The sequence below is a fragment of the Malaya genurostris genome, chromosome 3, assembly GCF_030247185.1.
Source record: "Malaya genurostris strain Urasoe2022 chromosome 3, Malgen_1.1, whole genome shotgun sequence".
Taxonomy (NCBI): domain Eukaryota; kingdom Metazoa; phylum Arthropoda; class Insecta; order Diptera; family Culicidae; genus Malaya; species Malaya genurostris.
The window spans coordinates 43515026-43536403 of NC_080572.1; the positions used below are offsets into that span (position 1 = coordinate 43515026).

The 21378-nt window shown below is 36.2% G+C and overlaps 2 protein-coding genes across 2 annotated transcripts; one reads left to right on the forward strand and one right to left on the reverse strand.

Moving 5' to 3' along the window:
- Window positions 1-456: 456 nt before the first annotated feature.
- LOC131435653 (fatty acyl-CoA reductase wat-like) lies at window positions 457-10934 on the forward strand. The gene is made up of 4 exons (XM_058603769.1): window positions 457-1168; window positions 10127-10445; window positions 10499-10624; window positions 10712-10934. The coding sequence occupies exons 1-4, from the start codon at window positions 457-459 to the stop codon at window positions 10932-10934; spliced, it is 1380 nt and encodes a 459-aa protein (XP_058459752.1).
- Window positions 10935-10994: 60 nt separating this feature from the next.
- On the reverse strand, window positions 10995-20437 carry LOC131435652 (protein O-mannosyltransferase 1). The gene is made up of 4 exons (XM_058603768.1): window positions 19900-20437; window positions 19673-19838; window positions 12856-12991; window positions 10995-12785 (listed from the first exon to the last, which is right to left on the reverse strand). Exons 1-4 carry the CDS (start codon window positions 20220-20222, stop codon window positions 11044-11046), a joined length of 2367 nt encoding a protein of 788 aa, XP_058459751.1. The 5' UTR covers window positions 20223-20437; the 3' UTR covers window positions 10995-11043.
- Between the last annotated feature and the right edge of the window lie 941 nt (window positions 20438-21378).

Consider the following 21378-nt stretch of genomic DNA (forward strand, 5'->3'; position numbering starts at 1 on the left):
GAATCATTGCATGGCTAGTACTGCGATCCTACTGGCCCCATGAATCCTTCCGGGTCGGTGCTCGAACATATGACAACTGGCTTGTTAAACCAGTGCCGTATGCATCCACAAAAGCATTTAATCAGACCGTTAGTTTTACCACATTTCTATCGTTCGTATGAGACATTTGTTCTTTGGAAATGAAACACGGATAAATAATCACTACCACGCAAAGTCAGGAAATCAATGAGTACCAGTTGATAACCTTCACACTGCGGTTCATCTGATTATATATTGTATCGAAACGCAAAAAAAAATCATTGCAACCTGATATGATAGGTAAATGTTTCTTAATTATTCACACCGGCATCCGTTATTGTACGACACTTCCTCCTTGAAGTCAAGTTCAATGCAGCTCGCCTGAGTTAAGGTTAAATAGGTTATTTCATGCTGTTGCACCTATTAGTTCCACTGACAATGTCGATCAATTCGGAATGTTCGGTGCTAAACTTCTATCGTGGCTCAACAGTGCTACTGGCGGGTGGAACAGGGTTCATGGGAAAGGTCCTTTTGGAGAAGGTCCTACGATGTTTGGAAGTGAAAAAGCTATACTTGTTGATTCGTCGGAAACGAGGCGTATGTGGGAAAGACCGCCTTCAGCAAATACTCCGGAATCGACTGTTTGATCAAGTGCGAACCGCGGAATTGATAGCTAAAATTGAACCAGTCGAAGTGGACTATGACAAGGAAGATTTTGGGTTGTCTCCGGAAATCACAACCCGAATAAAAACGGAAATTAAAATTGTGTTCTATTGCATAGCGACGGTTAAGTTCAATGTTCCTATCGCAGAGGCTCTGCGAACGAATGTTGGCATTGGCAGAAACATGATGAATTGGTGTAAAACTGCACAGAATTTGGAAGCATTTGTGTTCACGTCAACATTTTACAGCAACTCCAATAGAAGACTTGTGGAAGAAAAAGTGTATGATGATATTTCGGAAGATATCTACGAAAACTGCATTAAATTACTGAACTGTCATCTGAGCGTAGGCGAAGAGAATAAAATGACGAAGGAGGTACTGAAATGTTATGAAAATACATATTTTTTTAGTAAAAAGTGTGCCGAGATTATGATCCAAAGGGAGTTTTCGGGAAAAGTGCCAATAGGAATCTATAGACCACCAATTGGTAAGTATTTCCTTTGGAAAATTATGACTTTTTTCAGACCCTGAGGCCAGTAGTACGCGTAAAGGTTTTGAATCAACCACGTGTGCGCTCTGCGCATTTTATTTCTCTCCATGCTCTCTCGATGGGCGGGGTGGCCAAAAAAGTTTTGATATTTTCGGTTACAAGTTTAACTACATCAATCGGTCGAATGGGATTGACATATATGAGCATAAAACGAGAAGCAATTTCACTTACAAAATTCAGAATAACATTTAAATTATCAACAATGCCAAAAACATTTTCTTTCATAGTCGCGAACCGAGTGAAAACAATTCATTGCTGTTTATAACAAGTAGCAAACGAACGTTTGCTACTTGTTATAAACAGCAATGAATTGTTTTCACTCGGTTCGCGACTATGAAAGAAAATGTTTGTCTATATATCAGCTGCTAACATTTGAATTCTACCAATATATCCACACAAAAAAACCAATCGTTATTCGTAATATAAAGGGTGATTTTCTTTTGCTGGTATCTTTTTAGCAACACTGTTTTGGACAGATCACGCGTGACTCGTGTCTTGTGTCATTGTCAAACTTGTTCAGTTTGGTCTATAATTTAATCATGAATGGTCGTTTGGTCTATAGTTTAATCATGGATGGGCGCTGGTAGAGTTGGATGAAGATCTAGTTTTTTATAGAAAAAATGTGTTCGGCGATGAAGCTTATTTCTGTTTGAATGGAATCGTCAACAAGCAAAAATGCTGCACCTGGAGTAAAGACCAGTCAGATGCATTGGAAGAGCAACCAATGCATCCAAGTCACTGTTTGGTGTGGATTATGGGCCGGTGGCATTATTTGTGAAATACCGGCCGAGAGAGTGTGCCAAAATTGGACCTTGCGCATAGGCCATCTAATGTGGAGCCGCATTAAAGTATATTGATCGTTCTATCGATTCCAATAAAGATTTAATCAATTTTCTCAACTCTTTTGTTTTCTTTTTTACTTAAAACCTTTAATACTTCAAGGTACTGCAGCGACAAAGCATCATTAGCCGTCATTTCGTTATATTTATGTAGCACATCCCAAATAAATTGATAGTACTACACTGGCATGAAATCAACTAATATGAGATAAAAGTCGTACTGCAATCTTAATAATACGTTTAAGTTAATGTAAATGAGGGTGTGATTATACAGCGCTGATATAAAATGTGCAAGCATTAGTGATATTGAGCATTAAATATTCATGAAAGATGATTAGTCGACCGTACAAATATTTTGCATTAATTATGGTTTCGGCTTTAGCGGTCTGTTAAATAAGACCGGCTGTTATATACTGCCCAACGTTTCGACCACTGGTTATGGTCTTTTCAAGGGAAATATCTTATAGTTCCTCTTCTAACTGGTTATGGTCTTTTTCAAGGGAAATATCTTATCGTTCCTCGTCTAAAAATCGTATGCCCACGAACGGTTGTTTATATAATAAAAAGGCTTCTTTCGTCACTTTTGCTGCACTGATAACGTTTGTTTCAAACATTAGCCTGTTTTACCACTATGCACTACCTAACGTCATTTTCCAAGCATTATACGATTTTTAGACGAGGAACGATAAAATAATTCCCTTGAAAAAGACCATAACTAGTGGTTGAAACGTCGGGCAGTATATAACAGCCGTTCTTATTTAACAGACCGCTAAAGCCGAAACCATAATTAATGTAAATATTTATTTAGTGCCATTATACAGCCAATGTAGTGTTGTTATAATACCGAAATGAGGCACAAATCTCCGGTCGTTAACCAAAAATCGGGAACCAGGAAACCCGAAATTAAGCAGATTTTGGATCCGGATGAAATTCAGGAATTCCGTATGGGAACCTTTCATTTGAATCTAAGTTTGTGGAAATCGATGAAGCCATCGTTGAGAAAAGTGAGTAATATCCATTTTGGAATATATGATTACTATTTCTGGTACTGTCTGCTGATAATGGCAACCGTTTAGAGTAGTTTTGAGGCCAGCTTATAAAATTATTCACGTTTTAAGTTTCGCCACTTCAAGTGACGGTACAAATTTCTTTACACACTTTAGCCTATAATTGCAGAACCGGTAGTCGGATCTATATAAAATTCAGGAATTCCGTATGGGACCACAAGACCTTTCATTTGATCAGTTTATCTGGTCAGCCATCTCCGAGAAAACCTAATGAGATTATTTCATACATACACACACATTCTTAGCGTACACACGGAAAGAAATCCGTTACTGCTGTCATGATAAGAAAATCATGAAACCAATCAGTTTAACTTCTCATAAAATTATGAGCAATAACTCTTCTCCCATGAAAATTAATCATGGTTCGAAAATGCGTTACTTGAGGAATGTATTCCTTTCAAAACTTGAAACTTCAATATTCTACCCGGATATCACTTTGAACCCTCTGCCTAAAGTGATGTGATAGGTTGCTTCATAGATTAATGGTAAGACAAAAAGCACACATTGAAAAGCAAGAATTACTGAAAATGTTTATTCGATCCTGCAGCATATTCATTTAATAATCGTGTTGTTTTATCCAGAGAATTGACAAAATAAACATAATAAATCGAAAATTTACATCATAAAAGAATAAGCACGGATACACTTTTCATTTGACAAACATCAACTTTACATTTTGTATGAATGTATTTTTACATATTTGATACGACCGTTGTTGCTAGATTAATATTCCGAGATCTAGCGTAATCCAAAAAACAAAAAATAAATTCGATCGTTTTCTCCAAATCATGACTCGTTTCGCTCATTTCTAGAATCGGAATTTTGCCCATGCAGAACCCATTGCATAGCTGGTGTTACGATCCGACTGACACTAAGTGCCCTATGCATTGATTCGCCAACCCGGGAAAATTTTTACTAGTCCATTTTTCAAATATTTGCATTACTTTTCTATATTATAAAGGCAAAAATATTATATTCTGAATATTGATTATAGACAATGACTTTTTTTTAGTTCGAGCTGGTTGATTTACATCTCATGCACTATTTCGATTAAACTAATCAAACGAGCGTAAAGCTCATGTTAATTTCGTATATGAAATATATACTATATAGAGTAATACTTTTGAATCAGATGCATTAAATGTGCTTCGGGATTGGAGTTCTATTATTACTATTGTCATTATAATTATACCAGCTGCACAAATTTCCTATACATCACGAAGCATGGTAGTCCGACGCATGTCTTTTCAAATAAACTTGAATCCTTTTTTTTTTTTTTTTTAAATGATTATTCATTGGAATATGAGTTAAAATTAAATTATTAAGATTTAAATTGGGTGTTCAGCCACAAGTGGTGACTTTTCAGCCCTGTTATATATATATATATATATATATATATATATATATATATATATATATATATATATATATATATATATATATATATATATATGATTTGGTTATTACCATGAAGACATTATTTGCTTCCGCATTTCTGAGATTTTTGTGTAGGGAAAATTCTAAACCTACTTGTATTGTGTAATGGGGAAAAGGAACTTATATACTAACTTACTAACTAATACAGAGAGCGAATCGATTCAATTGAAGATTGCATCGATTTTTGTCGGAATTTGCTTATAATATTATGTGACATTACATCTAATGGTTCTATATTTGTGAGTCTGTGTAACTCATTTGTGCTAAACCAGGGAGGACGCTTCAAAATCATTTTCAGAATTTTATTCTGAATCCTTTGAAGCGTTTTCTTCCTGGTGGAACAACAACTTGACCAAATTGGTACCGCATAAAGCATGGCTGGTCTGAAAATTTGTTTATAAATTAACAGTTTGTTTTTTAGACAGAGCTTAGAATTTCTGTTTATAAGAGGATATAAACATTTAATATATTTATTACACTTTGCCTGGATTCCTTCAATGTGATCCTTGAAAGTGAGTTTTTTGTCATACGTTAAACCTAAGTATTTAGCTTGATCAGACCATGTCAATTCCAAGCCATTCAATTTAAGAATGTGATTATTGTTTGGTTTAAGAAAAGAAGCTCTTGACTTGTGAGGAAAGATAATTAATTGCGTTTTTGCTGCATTTGGTTTAATTTTCCATTTTGACAGATAATCACTGAAAATATTTAAACTTCTTTGTAGGCGACTGCAGATCACTCTTAGATTTCTACCTGTGGCTAACAGACTTGTGTCGTCACAGAATAGCGATTTCTGACAACCAACGGGTAGATTTGGAAGATCAGAAGTGAAAATATTATACAAGATTGGAGCTACGCTCGAACCCTGCGGAACACCGGCTCGTACGGGTAGCAATTCAGATTTACAGTTCTGATAGCTAACCTGAAGAGTACGATCAGTTAAATAATTTTGAATCATTTTGATCAAATAAATAGGAAACTGGAAATCGGACATTTTTGCTATTAAACCTTTGTGCCAAACACTGTCGAATGCTTTTTCTATGTCTAGAAGAGCAACTCCAGTGGATAACCCAGAAGATTTATTTGATTTTAGCATGTTCGTTACTCTGACAAGTTGATGAGTAGTTGAATGTTCATGACGAAATCCAAACTGCTCTGGTAAAAAAATTGAATTCTCATTTATATGAGTCATCATTCTCAACAAGATAATTTTTTCAAAAAGTTTACTGATAGAAGAAAGTAAGCTAATTGGGCGATAACTTGATGTTTCTGCTGGGTTTTTATCAGGTTTTAGGATAGGAATTACTTTAGCGTTTTTCCATCTTTTTGGGAAGTAAGCTAATGAAAAACACTTGTTGAAAATTTTAACCAGGAGTCTCAAGGCAACATCGGGAAGATTTTTAATAAGAATATTAAAAATTCCATCATTACCAGGAGCCTTCATGTTTTTGAGTTTCCTAATAATTGATTTAATTTCATCAAAATTCGTCTCAATAATGTCATCGTGTGATAACACTTGGGTTGAAATATGATCATATTTCAGTGAGACTTCATTTTCAATAGGACTCACAACGTTCAAATTAAAATTGTGGACACTCTCGAACTGCTGAACAAGTTTTTGAGCTTTTTCGCCATTTGTAAGAAGTATTTGATTTCCTTCCTTGAGAGCAGGAATTGGTTTCTGAGGTTTCTTAAGAACCTTAGAAAGTTTCCAGAAAGGTTTAGAATATGGTTTAATTTGTTCAACTTCTTTAGCGAAATTTTCATTTCGCAAAAGAGTAAATCTATGTTTAATTTCTTTTTGTAAATCCTTAACTATATTTTTCATAGCAGGATCACGAGAACGTTGATATTGTCGTCGACGAACATTCTTCAACCGAATGAGCAGTTGAAGATTGTCATCGATGATAGGAGAATTTAATTTAGTTTGAGCTTTGGGAACTGAAAGATTTCTAGCTTCGATAATATAATGATTCAAATTATCAATTGCTGTGTCGATGTCCGCAGAATTTTCTAAAATAGTTTCATGATCCACATGATTTTCAATGTGAGATCTGTAATCCAACCAATTAGCTCTATGATAGTTGAAAATAGAACTAATTGGATTAATTATAGCTTCGTTGGAAAGTCTGAATGTTACTGGAAGATGATCTGAGTCAAAGTCAGCATGTGCAATCGGTTCACTACAAATGTGACTTTGATCTGTTAGAACCAGATCAATTGTAGACGGGTTTTTCACTGAAGAGAAACAAGTCGGATTACTGGGATGAAGAACTGTGAAGTAACCAGCTGAGAGTTGATTATGAAGTATTTTACCATTACTGTTATTTTGCCTACAATTCCACTGGACATGCTTAGCATTTAAGTCCCCTATTACGAAAAATTTCGATCGATATCTTGTAAGTTTTTGCAAATCGCCTTTAAAGAAATTTAATTGTTCGCCGGTGCATTGGAATGGCAAATATGCTCCAGCGATGAAATAAATTCCATGAATGGTTTCAACTTCGATTCCCAAGCTTTCAATAACTTTAGTATTGAAAGAAGGTAAAATTCGATGTTTAATTTGCCGTTGGACAAAAATGGCAACTCCGCCACCCATTCCAATAAACCTGTCAAATCGATGAACCACATAATGTGGATTACTTTTCAATTTTACATTTGGTTTAAGAAAAGTTTCTGTCACAATGGCAATATGAATTTTGTGAACTTTGAGAAAATTATAAAATTCATCTTCACTCGATTTCAAAGATCGAGCATTCCAATTTAAAATATTCAAATAATTATTTAACATCACTGTTAAATTTTAAATTCATTATAATATTATTTGCAAATTTCCATCCGATTTGAAATGCTTCAAAAAGTGATGAAGTTGAATTCATTTGGATGATCATTTGAAAAAGTTGATCTTGTAGGTAGATCATTTTATTTTCAGTTATATCGCCTAAATCGACTTCATTTAAAGAAGCGAATGGCATTGAAGGAATATTTGTAGGTAGACTGCCATTAGAAGAAGATGATTTGGCCGGTCTACCTATTAATAAATTGTTTTCGTTAGAAGAAGAACTGCAAGGCGGTCCTGTGTTTTGATTATTTACATTAGAAGAAATAGGTGATAGATTTCTACCTAATATACCAGCATAACTGACATTAGAAGAAGATGATGACGAGGTCGATCTACCTGTCAATAAATTGTTTTCGTTAGAAGACGAATTGGCAGGCGTACCTGTTTTTTGTTTCGAAGAAATCAGTGCCGAATTAGGCGTGGCATTTGTAACGGTTTTCTGATTTTCAGGTATGTTCTGTAAATTTAAGGTCGTTGATTTGACTTGTTGTCGAAGCGAACGAGCGTTTAAAATTTTTTCCCTGACAGGACATTTCAAATAATTGGATTTATGATTTCCATTGCAATTTGAACATGAAAATTTATCAGTGGTTTCATTCGTTGGACAATCGTCTTTCGAATGCGATTTACCACAATTCAAACACCGTATATCCATATGACAATTTTTGGTTCCATGACCGAAGCCTTGGCAACGACGACATTGCGTTAAGTTTGCAATACGATTATGCCGTTTATAATGTTCCCAATGAATTTTAATGTGGGAAATGAAACGTACTTTTTCTAAAGTTTTCAAATTGTTTACATCACTTCGATTGAAGTGTATTAGGTAAAGTTCATGGGAAATTCCAGAGCGTGGTTTAGAAGTACCATTCGCTCTTTTTTTCATAAGTATTACTTGGGAAGGGGCAAAACCAAGCAATTCTTTTAGTTCATTTTTAATTTCATCAATACTTTGATCATTTGATAATCCTTTCAAGACAGCCTTGAAGGGTCTGTCTGATTTTATATCATATGAATAAAATTTATGAAGTTTCTCGGACAAATATCGAATAAGACGTTCGTAATCTTCCAATCCATCCACCAAGACTCGACATTCTCCTCTTCGTCCGATTTGAAATGAGACTTTTACTTCCGGGAGAAAAGTAGAAAGCTCAGTACGGAAAGCTTTGAAGTCGGAAATCATCACCGTCACTGGTGGCATAGATTTATGTTTCTTCCCAGAACGACAAGCGTCCATTTTGGGAATTTTTGAAGAATTTTCTTCTATGTCGCTACAATCGGATTCAGGAAGAATCTCGTAAATATTGTTAGACGGCATAGAATCAACGGAAGGGAAATCCGTCCGTTGTCTTTTATTTTTACATTCAGATTCTATAAGATCGTGAATGTTATTAGAAAAATGTTGAATAACGGATTGTGATTTATTCCGTATTGAATTATTTTTAGCCTTAGGCTTGTTGCCTTTCCGGTTGGACGCAGGCATTTTTGAAATTAATGAAATTTTAAATTAAATTAACTAGGCTAAATTAGTCTTCGATTAGACTCCTAGCTAGCCTTAAAAAAGGCTGATTAATTTCTTAGTCACTCTAATATCACTCTTTGTATCACTTAGTCACTCTAATATCACTCTTTGTATCACTTAGTTAGTGATTCAGGTAGCCTTGAAAAAGACTGAAGCCTTGAATCAATGAAACTCTAGGTAGCCAGAAAAAAATTCCAGGAGCCAAGAGCTATACGCGTGCGGTGCGAACGACTGTTCAACACCGACTGAAACTTGAATCCTTTGTGACGCAATCTGTTGAACATCAGCCACATTTCCTTTTTTTATATCATCAATTTAACCCCGGCTTTAACCATTTTGGTCGTTCACCGGGGAGCCACATTTCCTGATATGTCTCAATCTCAGACAACACGGCCGAAAACTTGTGCTTATGTGTGTTCGGTGCCGCTTGTGTGCAATCTGTGCGCTTCTTTTGTATAGGCGGTTTTGTGTTTTCATCTTCTTTACCAGCGCCACTGATTTGTTGTGAGGCGTATTATACGACTGCTGAGTCATTATGTCTAAGGCAAGCGAAAAAACTGTGAATGTGATCGTGTTAGAAAATGTGTTTATATCAATCAATTCTCATCGCTTCTACCGGAATCACTGAAAATTATGTTTCTCAGCCGTATTGCAATGAAATGCTCACATTCTCGAAGAAAATATATTAATATATTTAGAAACATCTCAATGTTTTCTTAATGGGGCATATTGAAACACTTTCCCCCTACTTTCTTGAATTTCTAATCCGCAACTTTACATGGATAACAAAGATATGTTCTACATCAAAACTAGTCGGAGTGTGACGAAGTTTACATTGTAGAGGTTTGGGTGTGCTCTGATTACCATAAACGTCATTATTCGTTGTTTTATAGATCATGCATGATTCGTAAATTTTCTACATGTGCAAATTGCTTCCCAAACCATGACGTTCGTACAATTTTGTTTAATTCAAATTGGCTTCAATTTTCTGCTTCGAAACATTCATCTAATCTCAAATTGTACAATGGTTATATTTCACGTTAATTGAGTGGTATAGTTTGTGATTATCTCAGTTGCTTCTTCTTCTAATATTACGTATAATGCTTTTAAACCCCATAGTTAAAGCCTTATGATGAGCATCTACACTGCTAACTTTCTCCATATTTGATTCGTCATCTACTTTTTCAGTTTTGCCAACGTGTCGTGAGCCGGTGGTCGGTTGGACAGACAACTATCACGGAATAACTCCCTACGTAATAGCTAACCTTGGTGGAGTCAACAAGATATCTCTGATGAGACCGGAGTTAGAAGGCGATTTCGCACCGGTGGATTATTGCGTTAATGCTATGATGGTTTGTGCCTACGATATCGCACTTAGGAAGCAAGTTTCCGGCAGCCAGATTATTCCGGTGTTCAACCATTGCGGCACGGTCAATAGATGCCGGTATGGAGATATACTGCGTTTTATTGCGGACTCAAGGCAGTGGTGGTTCGAGAGATGGATTTGGTGAGGTTAGAGATATCCTTCTTCGATTGGTTGATTGATAGTATTAATTGTAGGAAATACTGTTGGATTACCACTAGCAATAGATTTGTTTTGAACGCGACATATATTCTGCTTTATGCTATTGCGGCCCTACGAGACTTCATTGTAGGCAGTTTTGGTAATGCAGACAAAATCAATCGGTGAGAATGAACATAAATTTAAGAAGCGCGTAATAACACAATTGCTTTCTATAATAAATTAATATTTTTCATATTTGTCATGTATAGTTATCACTATCGTCGAGCAGTAAAACAAGTAATTGCAGTAAATCAGACGGCCGGTTTTATTTTACTTCGAAAGTGGAGAAGTGAATCTAATAATATGCGGCAACTGGAGCGTCTTCTCAGCCATGCGGAAGAAAAAATAATGGGCTTTGATCTCTCAGATATTCAATGGGCAGAATATGTGAAGAACTCCGTAGGCGGTGTAGTTCAATTCCTGAAGCGTTGAAAGTTTTTTTTTTGTAAAATATGTAATTTTATTATGTCTCAACATATTTAATAAAGAATAATGTACACAATAAAAGCTAATAGTATCCAAGCTGGTAAGCTTCATTCCGTCAAGGTTTGTGAACAATCAGATCCCAAGTATCCTTGAGCCGTAGCTTTAGAACCTCGTCCGCACTAAGCTCGGTTGTGCCGTAGCTAAGAACACTATACTTGGAGTAGAAATAGAGAACACCAGCTGTCCAAAAGGCTAGAATGGTAGAGAAAATCAACGAAACGAGTCGCACTTTGATAAGCTTCTTGATCATCTGTTGGATGTGTTCCAGTACAAAGCATAAGAGAAGTATCTTGTAGACTAAGGCCGGTAAATAGTTGTACAGAAATAGTGTACGTTCCATGAAAAAGTATGGCAAATAGTGAATGAAGTACCCGGCCAGGAAGATTTCGCCTCCGAAGCGAAATTGTTGCCATTCGTTTTCGTCAAGGTCGAAAAACCGCCGTCGTCGTCGAATCAAGTAGAACACGAGTAGACCAATGTACGCAGCTATGGCTATTGTTGCTGAGTACCAGGTAACTAAGTTACCAAGAAGATGTATTTGTGCGTTGGATGTTCCATCGACCCAGTAGGCTATGCCTTTGTCCATTGATGGCCACTCGAACGGTTCGGATGAATACATGTGACCTTCCATCTTCTCGGTGTGAAACAGCATCTTCATCTGCAGTTCAGAAAACTTTTCCCAAAAAGATAATTTTGTCGGCTCCGTAGGTATCATCTCGGTTTTCAGTAATTTCTCTAGCACATCCTTCTTATCCTTATCCTGGGTGTAACGATGTTCCTCGACGTTCCAAATAGTGTCAATGGTGTACTGTCTTCTGTCTGCTGCCACCTCAAACTGGTGGAAACCCCAATCGCCTAGTTGTTCCCCGGTGTATTTCAAAGCAGCCGTTGTATTGACGTGAACTAATCGTACCTGAGAAGTAATTGCATTCCACTTATTCCGGGAGTCCTTGGCGTTTATAATTTCAACCTTCCAGAGTAAATTTGCTGGCATCGATATATTGTAGTCGATGTAACAGGAAACCTCTTGGCTCAATGGAGTCATCGGTGAAGCCACATCATGGCTGTTCAAGGCCCGACTTGTCACACCGTGAACCAACTGGACAATGTCTCCGTTTTCGATGTAGTCCGGCTCATCTTCAATAGCAATATTTTCCTTGTTCGGTCGTTTCACGATCCACCAATTGTTCACATCCTTGAATCCGTAGCAAGTGACCTGCTGCTGATGACTGGAACCTCGACCGTCTTTGTACTTGATAGGATAGACATGCGCATGTGAGTGAAGCCAGCAAACTCGACCATGCGTGTGTTTCAAGGTGATCTGCGAACCATGTTGTATTCGTAAAGGTTGTCCTTTGGTAATCGATGCAAGACCGCCTTCTAAGGATGCCTGGAAGGCACTGGTCATCACACTATCATGAGGACCCGCCTTATATAGGCTGTTCAGATGGATATAAAAGCAGCCAATGTAAAAACCGAAGGAAATTGTAAAGAATAGGGCAGCTGTCAGGATAGTTTTGACGATTAGGTAACTGTTGGACTTTGAACGATCGGGAAGCTGCATCCACACATGACGACCGATGATATAGCATGCAAGAATGTAGCTGTAGAATCCAATGTATTTGACACAAACACCAGCCATCAGGGAGGTGGCTGCTAGAGCGCCAAAAGTCCACCAACGACTGCTGAACGGGTCACTGTTAAGAAATTTCAATACAAACAATATGCCAACACTGGAGAAAAGCAGCAACATTGGTTCCATGAGAATAAATCGGGAGTGGGTCAGCAGGGCGTTATCTGAAAGTGAACAACATTGGGTGGTGATTAAATGCGTTTTGTCTTAATCGAGCTGTGATTCGGCTACTACCGAAAATGATGAGAAATCCTCCGATTACACAAATGCTTTGTCTTAGTCGAATCTGCCGCAAGATGCCGTACACCACGGGGGCCAGTAAGCTTCCACACAAAGCAGGAATGAAGCGGAAGGCAAAAACTGGAACGGACTGCAAGAAAATAACACAATTTTACAAAATTCAATCTAAATGTGGAACAAGGTAACCAAAATCTCTAATGATCGATATTTTCAATCAAACAGATCAATCAATCGTCATACCTTTCAATGCGCATTTGTCTCCTTAGATTGATATTTTAATATATATATATTTTTATGGTAATGAATATATACTGAAATCTGATCTAACATACAATGAAATCATTGCAAATGTCATGGAACATATCTCGCTTGCACACGATCGCTGACGAGTAATTCAATCACGGTATGAGAGCTCTTTTGAAGTAGATTTATACCATGTAAGTGGTCTCACCTTTCTGTGCCTTTTGATGATAGACAAATTGTAATTATGTAAAAAAACATCGAAATGGCTCTATTTCATTAAACTGAAATGATAGCGGCATAGTATGTTTGAGAAAGTTGTGTAGTTTTGATTGGTGAAAAATTTTTGTGTAACATGAAAAACTCATATAAATTGAAAATATATGTTTTCTTGCAAAAACTTTACCCTATATCATGAATTACACTCAAGTTACGGGAATAATACCTCCTGCAAATTTGTTTGAAATGTTTTTTTGTACAACTTTGTCGAAGTTACTTAGCCCTTATGTTGATCCTGTGCTAGAATGATATTTTTATCTCACTTTTAGGGGGATTATTCCAAAATTTCACAAAAGATGGCGCCTATCATTCTAAGCAACTTTGCTGAAGATACTGTACCTCGAAAACCACGTTTTTAATGAATTATCAATTAAGAGCGTGAAATTGGGCTTTTGAACCACTGTGGCATGGTGGCCTTACCCTTCAAGATTAAAGCAAACCAGTTAAAGCTACAAATCGTTTTATACCGCTTCTTGTGATACTTGCTGTCTAGCAGCCATCTTTCTCTAACATGTTTCATGTGAGACTGAAGCTGAAGAAATAATTTTGTTTATATTTATAGATTCGCGTGCATTCATAGTTTTACTATTGTATTGACTAACCAATCAGATGCTTCCCATCTGATAAAACACTTATCCCTTTAAAACCAGGGAAAATCCGTTAGGGAAATCCAGTAAGCCTGCATAGTGTTTAGATTTTTAACAGACAAAATAGGACACTGCGGGCTATTGATCAATATTTAAATCATATATAATTGAAAATACGTGGCTTAATACATTCCAATCGAAACATAAAAATATTTCCAATCAGAAGGTGAAATAATATCAATAATTAATACAAAATTGACTGAGCTGTAAGTGTTCAAAACCTGACCACATTTCAACGTGTATTTTTCCTTGAGTTTTTGATTTGCACCCCTATATAGAAAATAAAGATGTGTTCCACATCAAAAGTAGATCTTCCTCCAACTCTACCAGCGCCCATCCATGATTAAACTATAGACCAAACTAACCAATCAGAGCGATGCTTCTCATCTGATAAAACGCTTATCCCTTTAAAACCAGGGAAAATCCGTTAAGGAAATCCAGTAAGCCTGCATAGTGTTTAGAATTTTAGCAGATAAAATAGGACACTGTGCACTATTGATCAATATTTTAATCATATATAATTGAAAATACGTTGCTTAATACATTCCAATCGAACCTTAAAAGTATTTCCAATCAGAAGGTGAAATAATATCAATAATTGATACAAAATTGACTGAGCTGTAAGAATTCAATACCTGACCACAATTTCTACGTGTATTTTTCCTAAAATTTCTATTTTACATCCTTATATCGAAATCAATGTGTCTCAAATAAAAAAATTATAGTATTCAATCTTAAAAAAACGTGCCTAATCCACCTAGCAGTGAGATGATACCTTTTTTTTATCAATCAGCATGTGTTTTTTGCATACATATTCTTCGGTGTTTCAGTTTTCATGACATTATTCTAATGTCCATCGTTTTAAGTAGCAATTTGAGATTTTAATCACTCATTACTCTGTAATGTCGAAACTGAAAATCGGATCGAATTTGAATCTAAAAGTGTAACAATTGATTAAACATTCCATGATATGTCGAAGAAACTTTAGAGTTTAGGGTAATTTAAGGTACTTCCAGAATCGGTATTCAGGAAGCCATATGACGAATAAATTGCAATATTTTTTAGTCCAACTATAAAGATTTTCGGGATTGTCATCTTCTATATCGCTTTGAATTTTAAAAATTCATCATCCTACAATTCCAGAATCGGAAGTCAGAATTGGATAAAATTAGATTTATTTTAAATTGAACTTTTGTTTCTTTCAATCAATTCAATCAAGCTTTTTTTGAGAAAATGATTGAGCTTTGAGAACATTTGTTTCAAAATGTTTGAAAATCAATGTAGACATCTTTGAGAAATCGTATTGCGAATTAAATTTTTGGGTGGCTTCCGAAACGAAAACTGAATACAACCAAAAATGAAATAAGTTTATTTTATTATCGACTATCCAAATCTTCTAACCCGATGAACCTGATTATTTTTTGTGAAATAGACATTTTTATACTAATCACCCTGTATCTCCGAAACCGGAAGTTGGATCTGACTGAAAACAAAGATGTTTTGTAAGATTTTAAAACTTTAAAGATTTGTATCTTTGATGATTCTTAGATTTCATTTGAATCTATCGAATGAATCGGTTCAGCCATCTACGAGAAAAATGAATTCCACAGTTTTAATTTCGTTCCACACATCATCCTGTAGTTCCGGAACCAGAGGTCGGAACCAAACATAATTCAAGAGCCTTGTTTGGGAGTATACGACATATGAATATGAGTTTGTAGAAAACGGTTGAGACATCTCCGAAAAAATTGAGTGAAATTATTTATCACACGCATTTGCTGATCTCGACGAACTGATTCGAATGGTATATGGCTGTTATGTTCTTCCAGCATTTATTGCTGTAAGTAGTTTAAATTAATATAATTATGGAATTGCTTTCAAATCGAAAATTCTGCCATCATCTGGATTACATATGGCATATTCGAAAGATTATGTTGCCAAAAACGAACCGTGCTAAAACCGGTCCGAGGCAAAATATCATGCTGTACACAGACTTTTGGGTACTTAGAAACAAGTGTATGTAACAGTATAAAAAATCGTATTTTATGTTGCTCCCAAGCATTTCTTTGCCAGACAACGCTCAAAACTCCTACTGCTGGAATAGGGGAAAAAGTAGCTTACACAAAAATTTCGATATCTCCGTTAAAAATGGACGGATTTTAACAATCTATGGCTTGTTGGATAGGTATTACCGTGCGAAATCTAAGTCTGAAAATATATTCTGTTTTCAAGGTCAATTGTGACAAACTTCGGATAACTTAAAAAGTAAACATCCGATCCCAAAACCATTCAATAGCGTTCTGGGTGACGGGGGAACCTTTCATTTGCGACTAGTTTGATCAAAATCGGTTCCGTGATCTCTGAGATCTCGATCTCTTAGTTGACAACACACATACAGACACACACACATACACACACGGACATTTGCTCAGTTCGTCGAGCTGAATCGATTGGTATATGACATTCGGTCCTCCGGGCCTCGGAAAAATTTTCTAAAGTTTGAGCGAACTCTATACCTATTTTTTATATTCATAAAAAAGGTAAAACAAAACAAATTCAAACCTGCCGCTTTACAAATTCACATTGTTCTTGTCCATGTAGTCTCATTATTTTATTTATTTAAAACCAAAACTTCCAAATTCAGTCGACCAAGATTATCTTCAGCTTAGCTTTACTCGACGAAAAACGGATTCGGGAAAGGTAAGTGATTCAAATATCAAAAAATTTGCGAAAATTAAATAATTGTGGCTGAGCTCAAACATGCAAACTCTTTGATTGTTTATTTGAACCACTCTTCGGAATAAAAAACATATTTTGTTTTCTATCGCTTATCCGGTAAAGACGTATGAGATATTTTGTACCCTTTCTCGGCTTTTGTATTTTGAATAAATGAGAATTCACGGGAACAGTAGGTAACACAATGTGCCTCTAAATCTAATTATATCAATCGTCAAAACACTAGCCGAAATATTTAATTTGAGCGTCGTGGACAGTATTCTGGTTGTTGTTTGCGATCCACCCGTTGACTATTGCTCCAAAAAATTGCGACTAAACGACGCATTGTCTCATTGTTGTGCGTAGTACTGCAACGACAGTTTCGATGATATTCGGTCCCCCCTCGTAGACTTTTCCAAATACCAAACTGATATCCGGGTTGAAAATTGGAGTTACGAGTTTTGATTTAAATACATTCCTGAAATAGGCTGAAGTAACGCATTTTCTGATAGTGATAAATTTTCATGGGAGAAAATTTATCGGTCATGCACAATTATTATAACTTCACGAGAAGGTGGGAATTTTACAAAGACGTTGCTAATATGTCTTAATTTATTCCCTGAGAGTTTCAAAAATATTCGACTTACAATGAATTCTGGGTCTATTGAATTTTTGTCGAGTACAGTCTTCAAGTAGTTCGAAGGTTATAACACCTTTGAAATAACTTGGAAGCAGATTTGAGACAGCTTGGTAATATGCGAATAAAAAAAAACCCATAATAAAAAAACCTGTTTTAATCCACCTAGTGGTGTAATGATGCCTTTCTCATATCAATCATACTATCATATATAATACTGTGGTATTCTTCAAAATTATTTTTCTTCGATTCTTAAAAGAATAACCGAAATAGATTTGTTTGACCGTCTACTGATAAAAACTATCAATTGGAAAAGATTTGAAGTCGATTTAGAAAACTTTTTACGGTTTTTCGCTCTTTTCAGTGATGGTATAAAATTTTTAACACACTTTACCCTATATTTCCGGATCCGGAAGTCGGATCCGAATAATATGCAAGAATTTTGTATGGGACCACAAGACCTTTCATTTGAATCTAAGTTTGTGAAAATTGGTTCAGCTATCCCCGAGAAAAGTTAGTGCACTTATTTTCACAATTTTTTGCACATTTTACCCCATTATTCCGGAACTGGAAGTCGGATCCAAATAATATTCAGGAATTTTATATGGGATCTAAGTTTGTGAAAATCGGATCAGCCATCTCCGAGAAAAGTTAGTGCAAAAAACGTTACATACACACATACGCACATACACACACACACATACACACAGATATTTTGCGTACTCGACGAACTGAGTCGAATGGTATATGACACTCGGCCCTAAGGGCCTCGGTTCAAAAATCTATTTTCACAGTGATTGCATAACCTTTCTATATAAGAAAGGCAAAACAAATTTTTCTTCGATTCTTAAAAGAATAACCGAAATCGGTTTGTTTGACCGTCTACTGATAAAAACCATCAAATTGGAAAAGTTTTGAGGTCGATTTAGAAAATTTTTTAAGGTTTTTCCCCATTTTCAGTGCTGGTATACAATTTTTAACACAGTTTACCCTATATTTCCGGATCCGGAAGTCGGATCTGCATGAAAATCAGGAATAACGCATGGGACCACAGGACCTTTCATTTGATCCTAAGTTTGTGAAAATCGGTCGCGCCATCTATGAGAAAAGTTAGAACACATATTTTCTTTTTTTTGCGCATTTTACCCCATAACTCCCGAACCGGAAGTCGGATCCAAATAATATTCAGGAATTTTTTATAGGACCTCAAGAACTTTCATTTGAATCTAAGTTTGTGAAAATCGATTCAGCCATCTCTGAGAAAAGTTAGTGCACTTATTTTCACAATTTTTTGCACATTTTACCCCATAATTCCGGAACCGGAAGTCGGATCCAAATAATATTCAGGAATTTTGTATGGGACCACAAGACCTTTCATTTGAATCTAAGTTTGTGAAAATCGGTTCAGCCATTTCCGAGAAAAGTTAGTGCAAAAAAACGTTACATACACACATACGCACATACACACACACATACACACACACACACACACACACACATACACACACAGACATTTTGCGTACTCGACGAACTGAGTCGAATGGTATATGACACTCGGCCCTCCGGGCCTCGGTTCAAAAGTCGGTTTTCACAGTGATTGCATAACCTTTCTATATGAGAAAGGCAGAAAAAGAATAAAAGCATAGGATATCAAGTGTGAAAATGTTGCTAAACTGTGCCGTAGTTCCTCACAGTATTTATTAGAAAAACAATCGATGTAAAACGGGATAGTGAATATGTTTTTGCTAAGAGCTCATTTTTTCAAACAATAGCAATAATCGTATATTACGCAAACAGTGCCGTTTCATGAATGATTTAACAGACGAATAAACTGATTAGACAGCTTTCAAAACTGTAGAAATGCAGCATAAAGCAAACGGAACTAAAACCATTCCGTCAATCAAATTAACGTCTACTGATGTTGAAATTTTTTCATATTTGCTCAGCCTCTAAAGAGGAGGTTTGTTTCGCAGTGGTAATGTCGAGTTGTGGCAATACACAACGCGCAATTTATCTTATAGTAAATGTCGAGGCGAACGACTGTTTTTCGTACGAAATGTTCATATCATTCTTTTACTGCCCGCTGCATTTTTGGTGTTCATCTTCGCATGAAATTATTATTTACCTATTTTTACATAGGCGCTAGAGACGCAAACCAATCACACATTCACGATCCTAATGGTTTTGTCTTGACCCCCTGCCTCGGAGATCTCCCGTTGAAAACAAGTTTACGAATAGTTTTAAAACATGTTTTCACAGTGACGACTACGCGTGAGATGACGAGTTGACTTACCGCATCGTATTCACTTCCAATTTTCGGGAACTCAAACTTGCCACCGTATCCAACCGCACTGGCGGCTCCGGCTATCAGCATCTTGCCCAGAGGAGGATGCTGATCAAAGTAGAATGTGTTCCGAAGGTACAAGGATGCAAAGCGGCCATAATGAATCTCATCGAACCTATAAACGGATCCGATTACGTTTGGTTACGTTCGGGTGTATTTTGACAGCGAGCACTTACACGACTCCGTTGGGATGGGTTATCCGGTAGAACCGTGTCAAAAATGAGACCAGAAAGAGAATGACGGAAGCACCATCCAGTTGAACTCGAATGACAAATTCGTCATTATTGTCGCAATTACCGTCGCCTGCGTGTGATTTCAATGTGTCTGGTTCCTCGCTTATCGGTTGAAGTCTTTTGTTGTTCTTTGGTGATTTTTCATCAACCTCGTCAATCAGCTTTTCTTCCGTATATCGCACTTCTTCTGCAGTCGAAGTTTTGCTTTTCTTTTGTGACTTTCGATTGCGTAAGCTTGTTTCCAGTGAATTCTCATTCGCTTCCATGATCGATGACCTGGTTTAGAATGTTCAGCGATGCGACATCCGATGCGGAATTTGGAATATGAGACTGTTAATTCCAATTTGTTTACGAACAATGGCCACGAGTTAGGCAACGAGTTAACAAACAGTGTTCGCGAGACAAAGAAACCGTATCACATCTCAACAACACAACTATTTGGAATGGACTGACTGCACAGCAAAATGCGCTAAACTGTTGTTACTTGCGTACCATAAGAAAATGAATGAATGGTGCAATGTCAGTGAATGATGGTGAATGTGTGTGAGTGTGGCCAATGGAAATAATCGTGTTCGATGTTAGATCTACACTCAGAGAAATCGTAGAAGTGATCGTTTATATTTGCGTGATCGTCAGGTTCCTGGTTTTATGTTTGTAGTTAATGAAAATTAGAAGCGTAGAGGAAAGTGGGGAATTTTAGACCACACAATGATTCTCACACAAAAATTGAATTTTTTCATTTATTTTTTAAAAATGGCTAAATTAGAAACAAAATATTTGGGATTTGTCGGATTTAGAAATTAAAACTTATTTTAAAGTTATAGGAATTATAAAAGTATGTTCAATTTAGCTATTTTGAAAAATTGTGGAGAATTTTGAACCGTTTTGCAAAATTACATAGTCTACATAAATGTTTATGTAGATTTCGAAATGAAAACAAACATAAGTTTTTAATAAAAAACCTTTTTTAATCCACCTAGTAATGTAATGATGCCTTATATTTAGATTTTCTTATATTTTCAAAAACATCACTAAAAGATTCTCTCAAGATTTTTTCTTTTAAACTTGAATAAAATCAAAAACTTCCTTTGGGTGTAAATTACAATAACGTTTTCAATTTAATATAGGTTTAAATGTGGCCACCCTGCACGCTTGAACAAAGCATGGTGTGTGCTAGGCGGTTGCTCTTCTTCTTCCGTACCAGCACGTACCGATGCGTAGCGATTTTGCATAATTTTGTATGTAACAGTTTGAAAGTTTTGAAAGACCTTTTATTTGCATCTTAGTTTGTTGGTTTGCTAATTTCGAACGTGGTCGTAGAGACGCAGATGATGCAGAACGCAGACGTTCAAATGGGGCGGTAACACCAGAAAACATAACGTTTTGAATGATCGAAAAGTGAAATTGCGTGAGTTAACTGAC

Coding starts and splice junctions, on each gene's coding strand:
- LOC131435652 (XM_058603768.1), bottom strand. CDS start 20,222: ATGGAAGCGAATGAGAATTCACTGGAAACAAGCTTACGCAATCGAAAG. Junction 19,839..19,899: donor ACCCATCCCAACGGAGTCGT/GTAAGTGCTCGC, acceptor ATCCGTTTATAG/GTTCGATGAGATTCATTATG. Junction 12,786..12,855: donor AGGATTTCTCATCATTTTCG/GTAGTAGCCGAA, acceptor GTTCACTTTCAG/ATAACGCCCTGCTGACCCAC.
- LOC131435653 (XM_058603769.1), top strand. CDS start 457: ATGTCGATCAATTCGGAATGTTCGGTGCTAAACTTCTATCGTGGCTCA. Junction 10,446..10,498: donor TGGTTCGAGAGATGGATTTG/GTGAGGTTAGAG, acceptor TATTAATTGTAG/GAAATACTGTTGGATTACCA. Junction 10,625..10,711: donor AATGCAGACAAAATCAATCG/GTGAGAATGAAC, acceptor TGTCATGTATAG/TTATCACTATCGTCGAGCAG.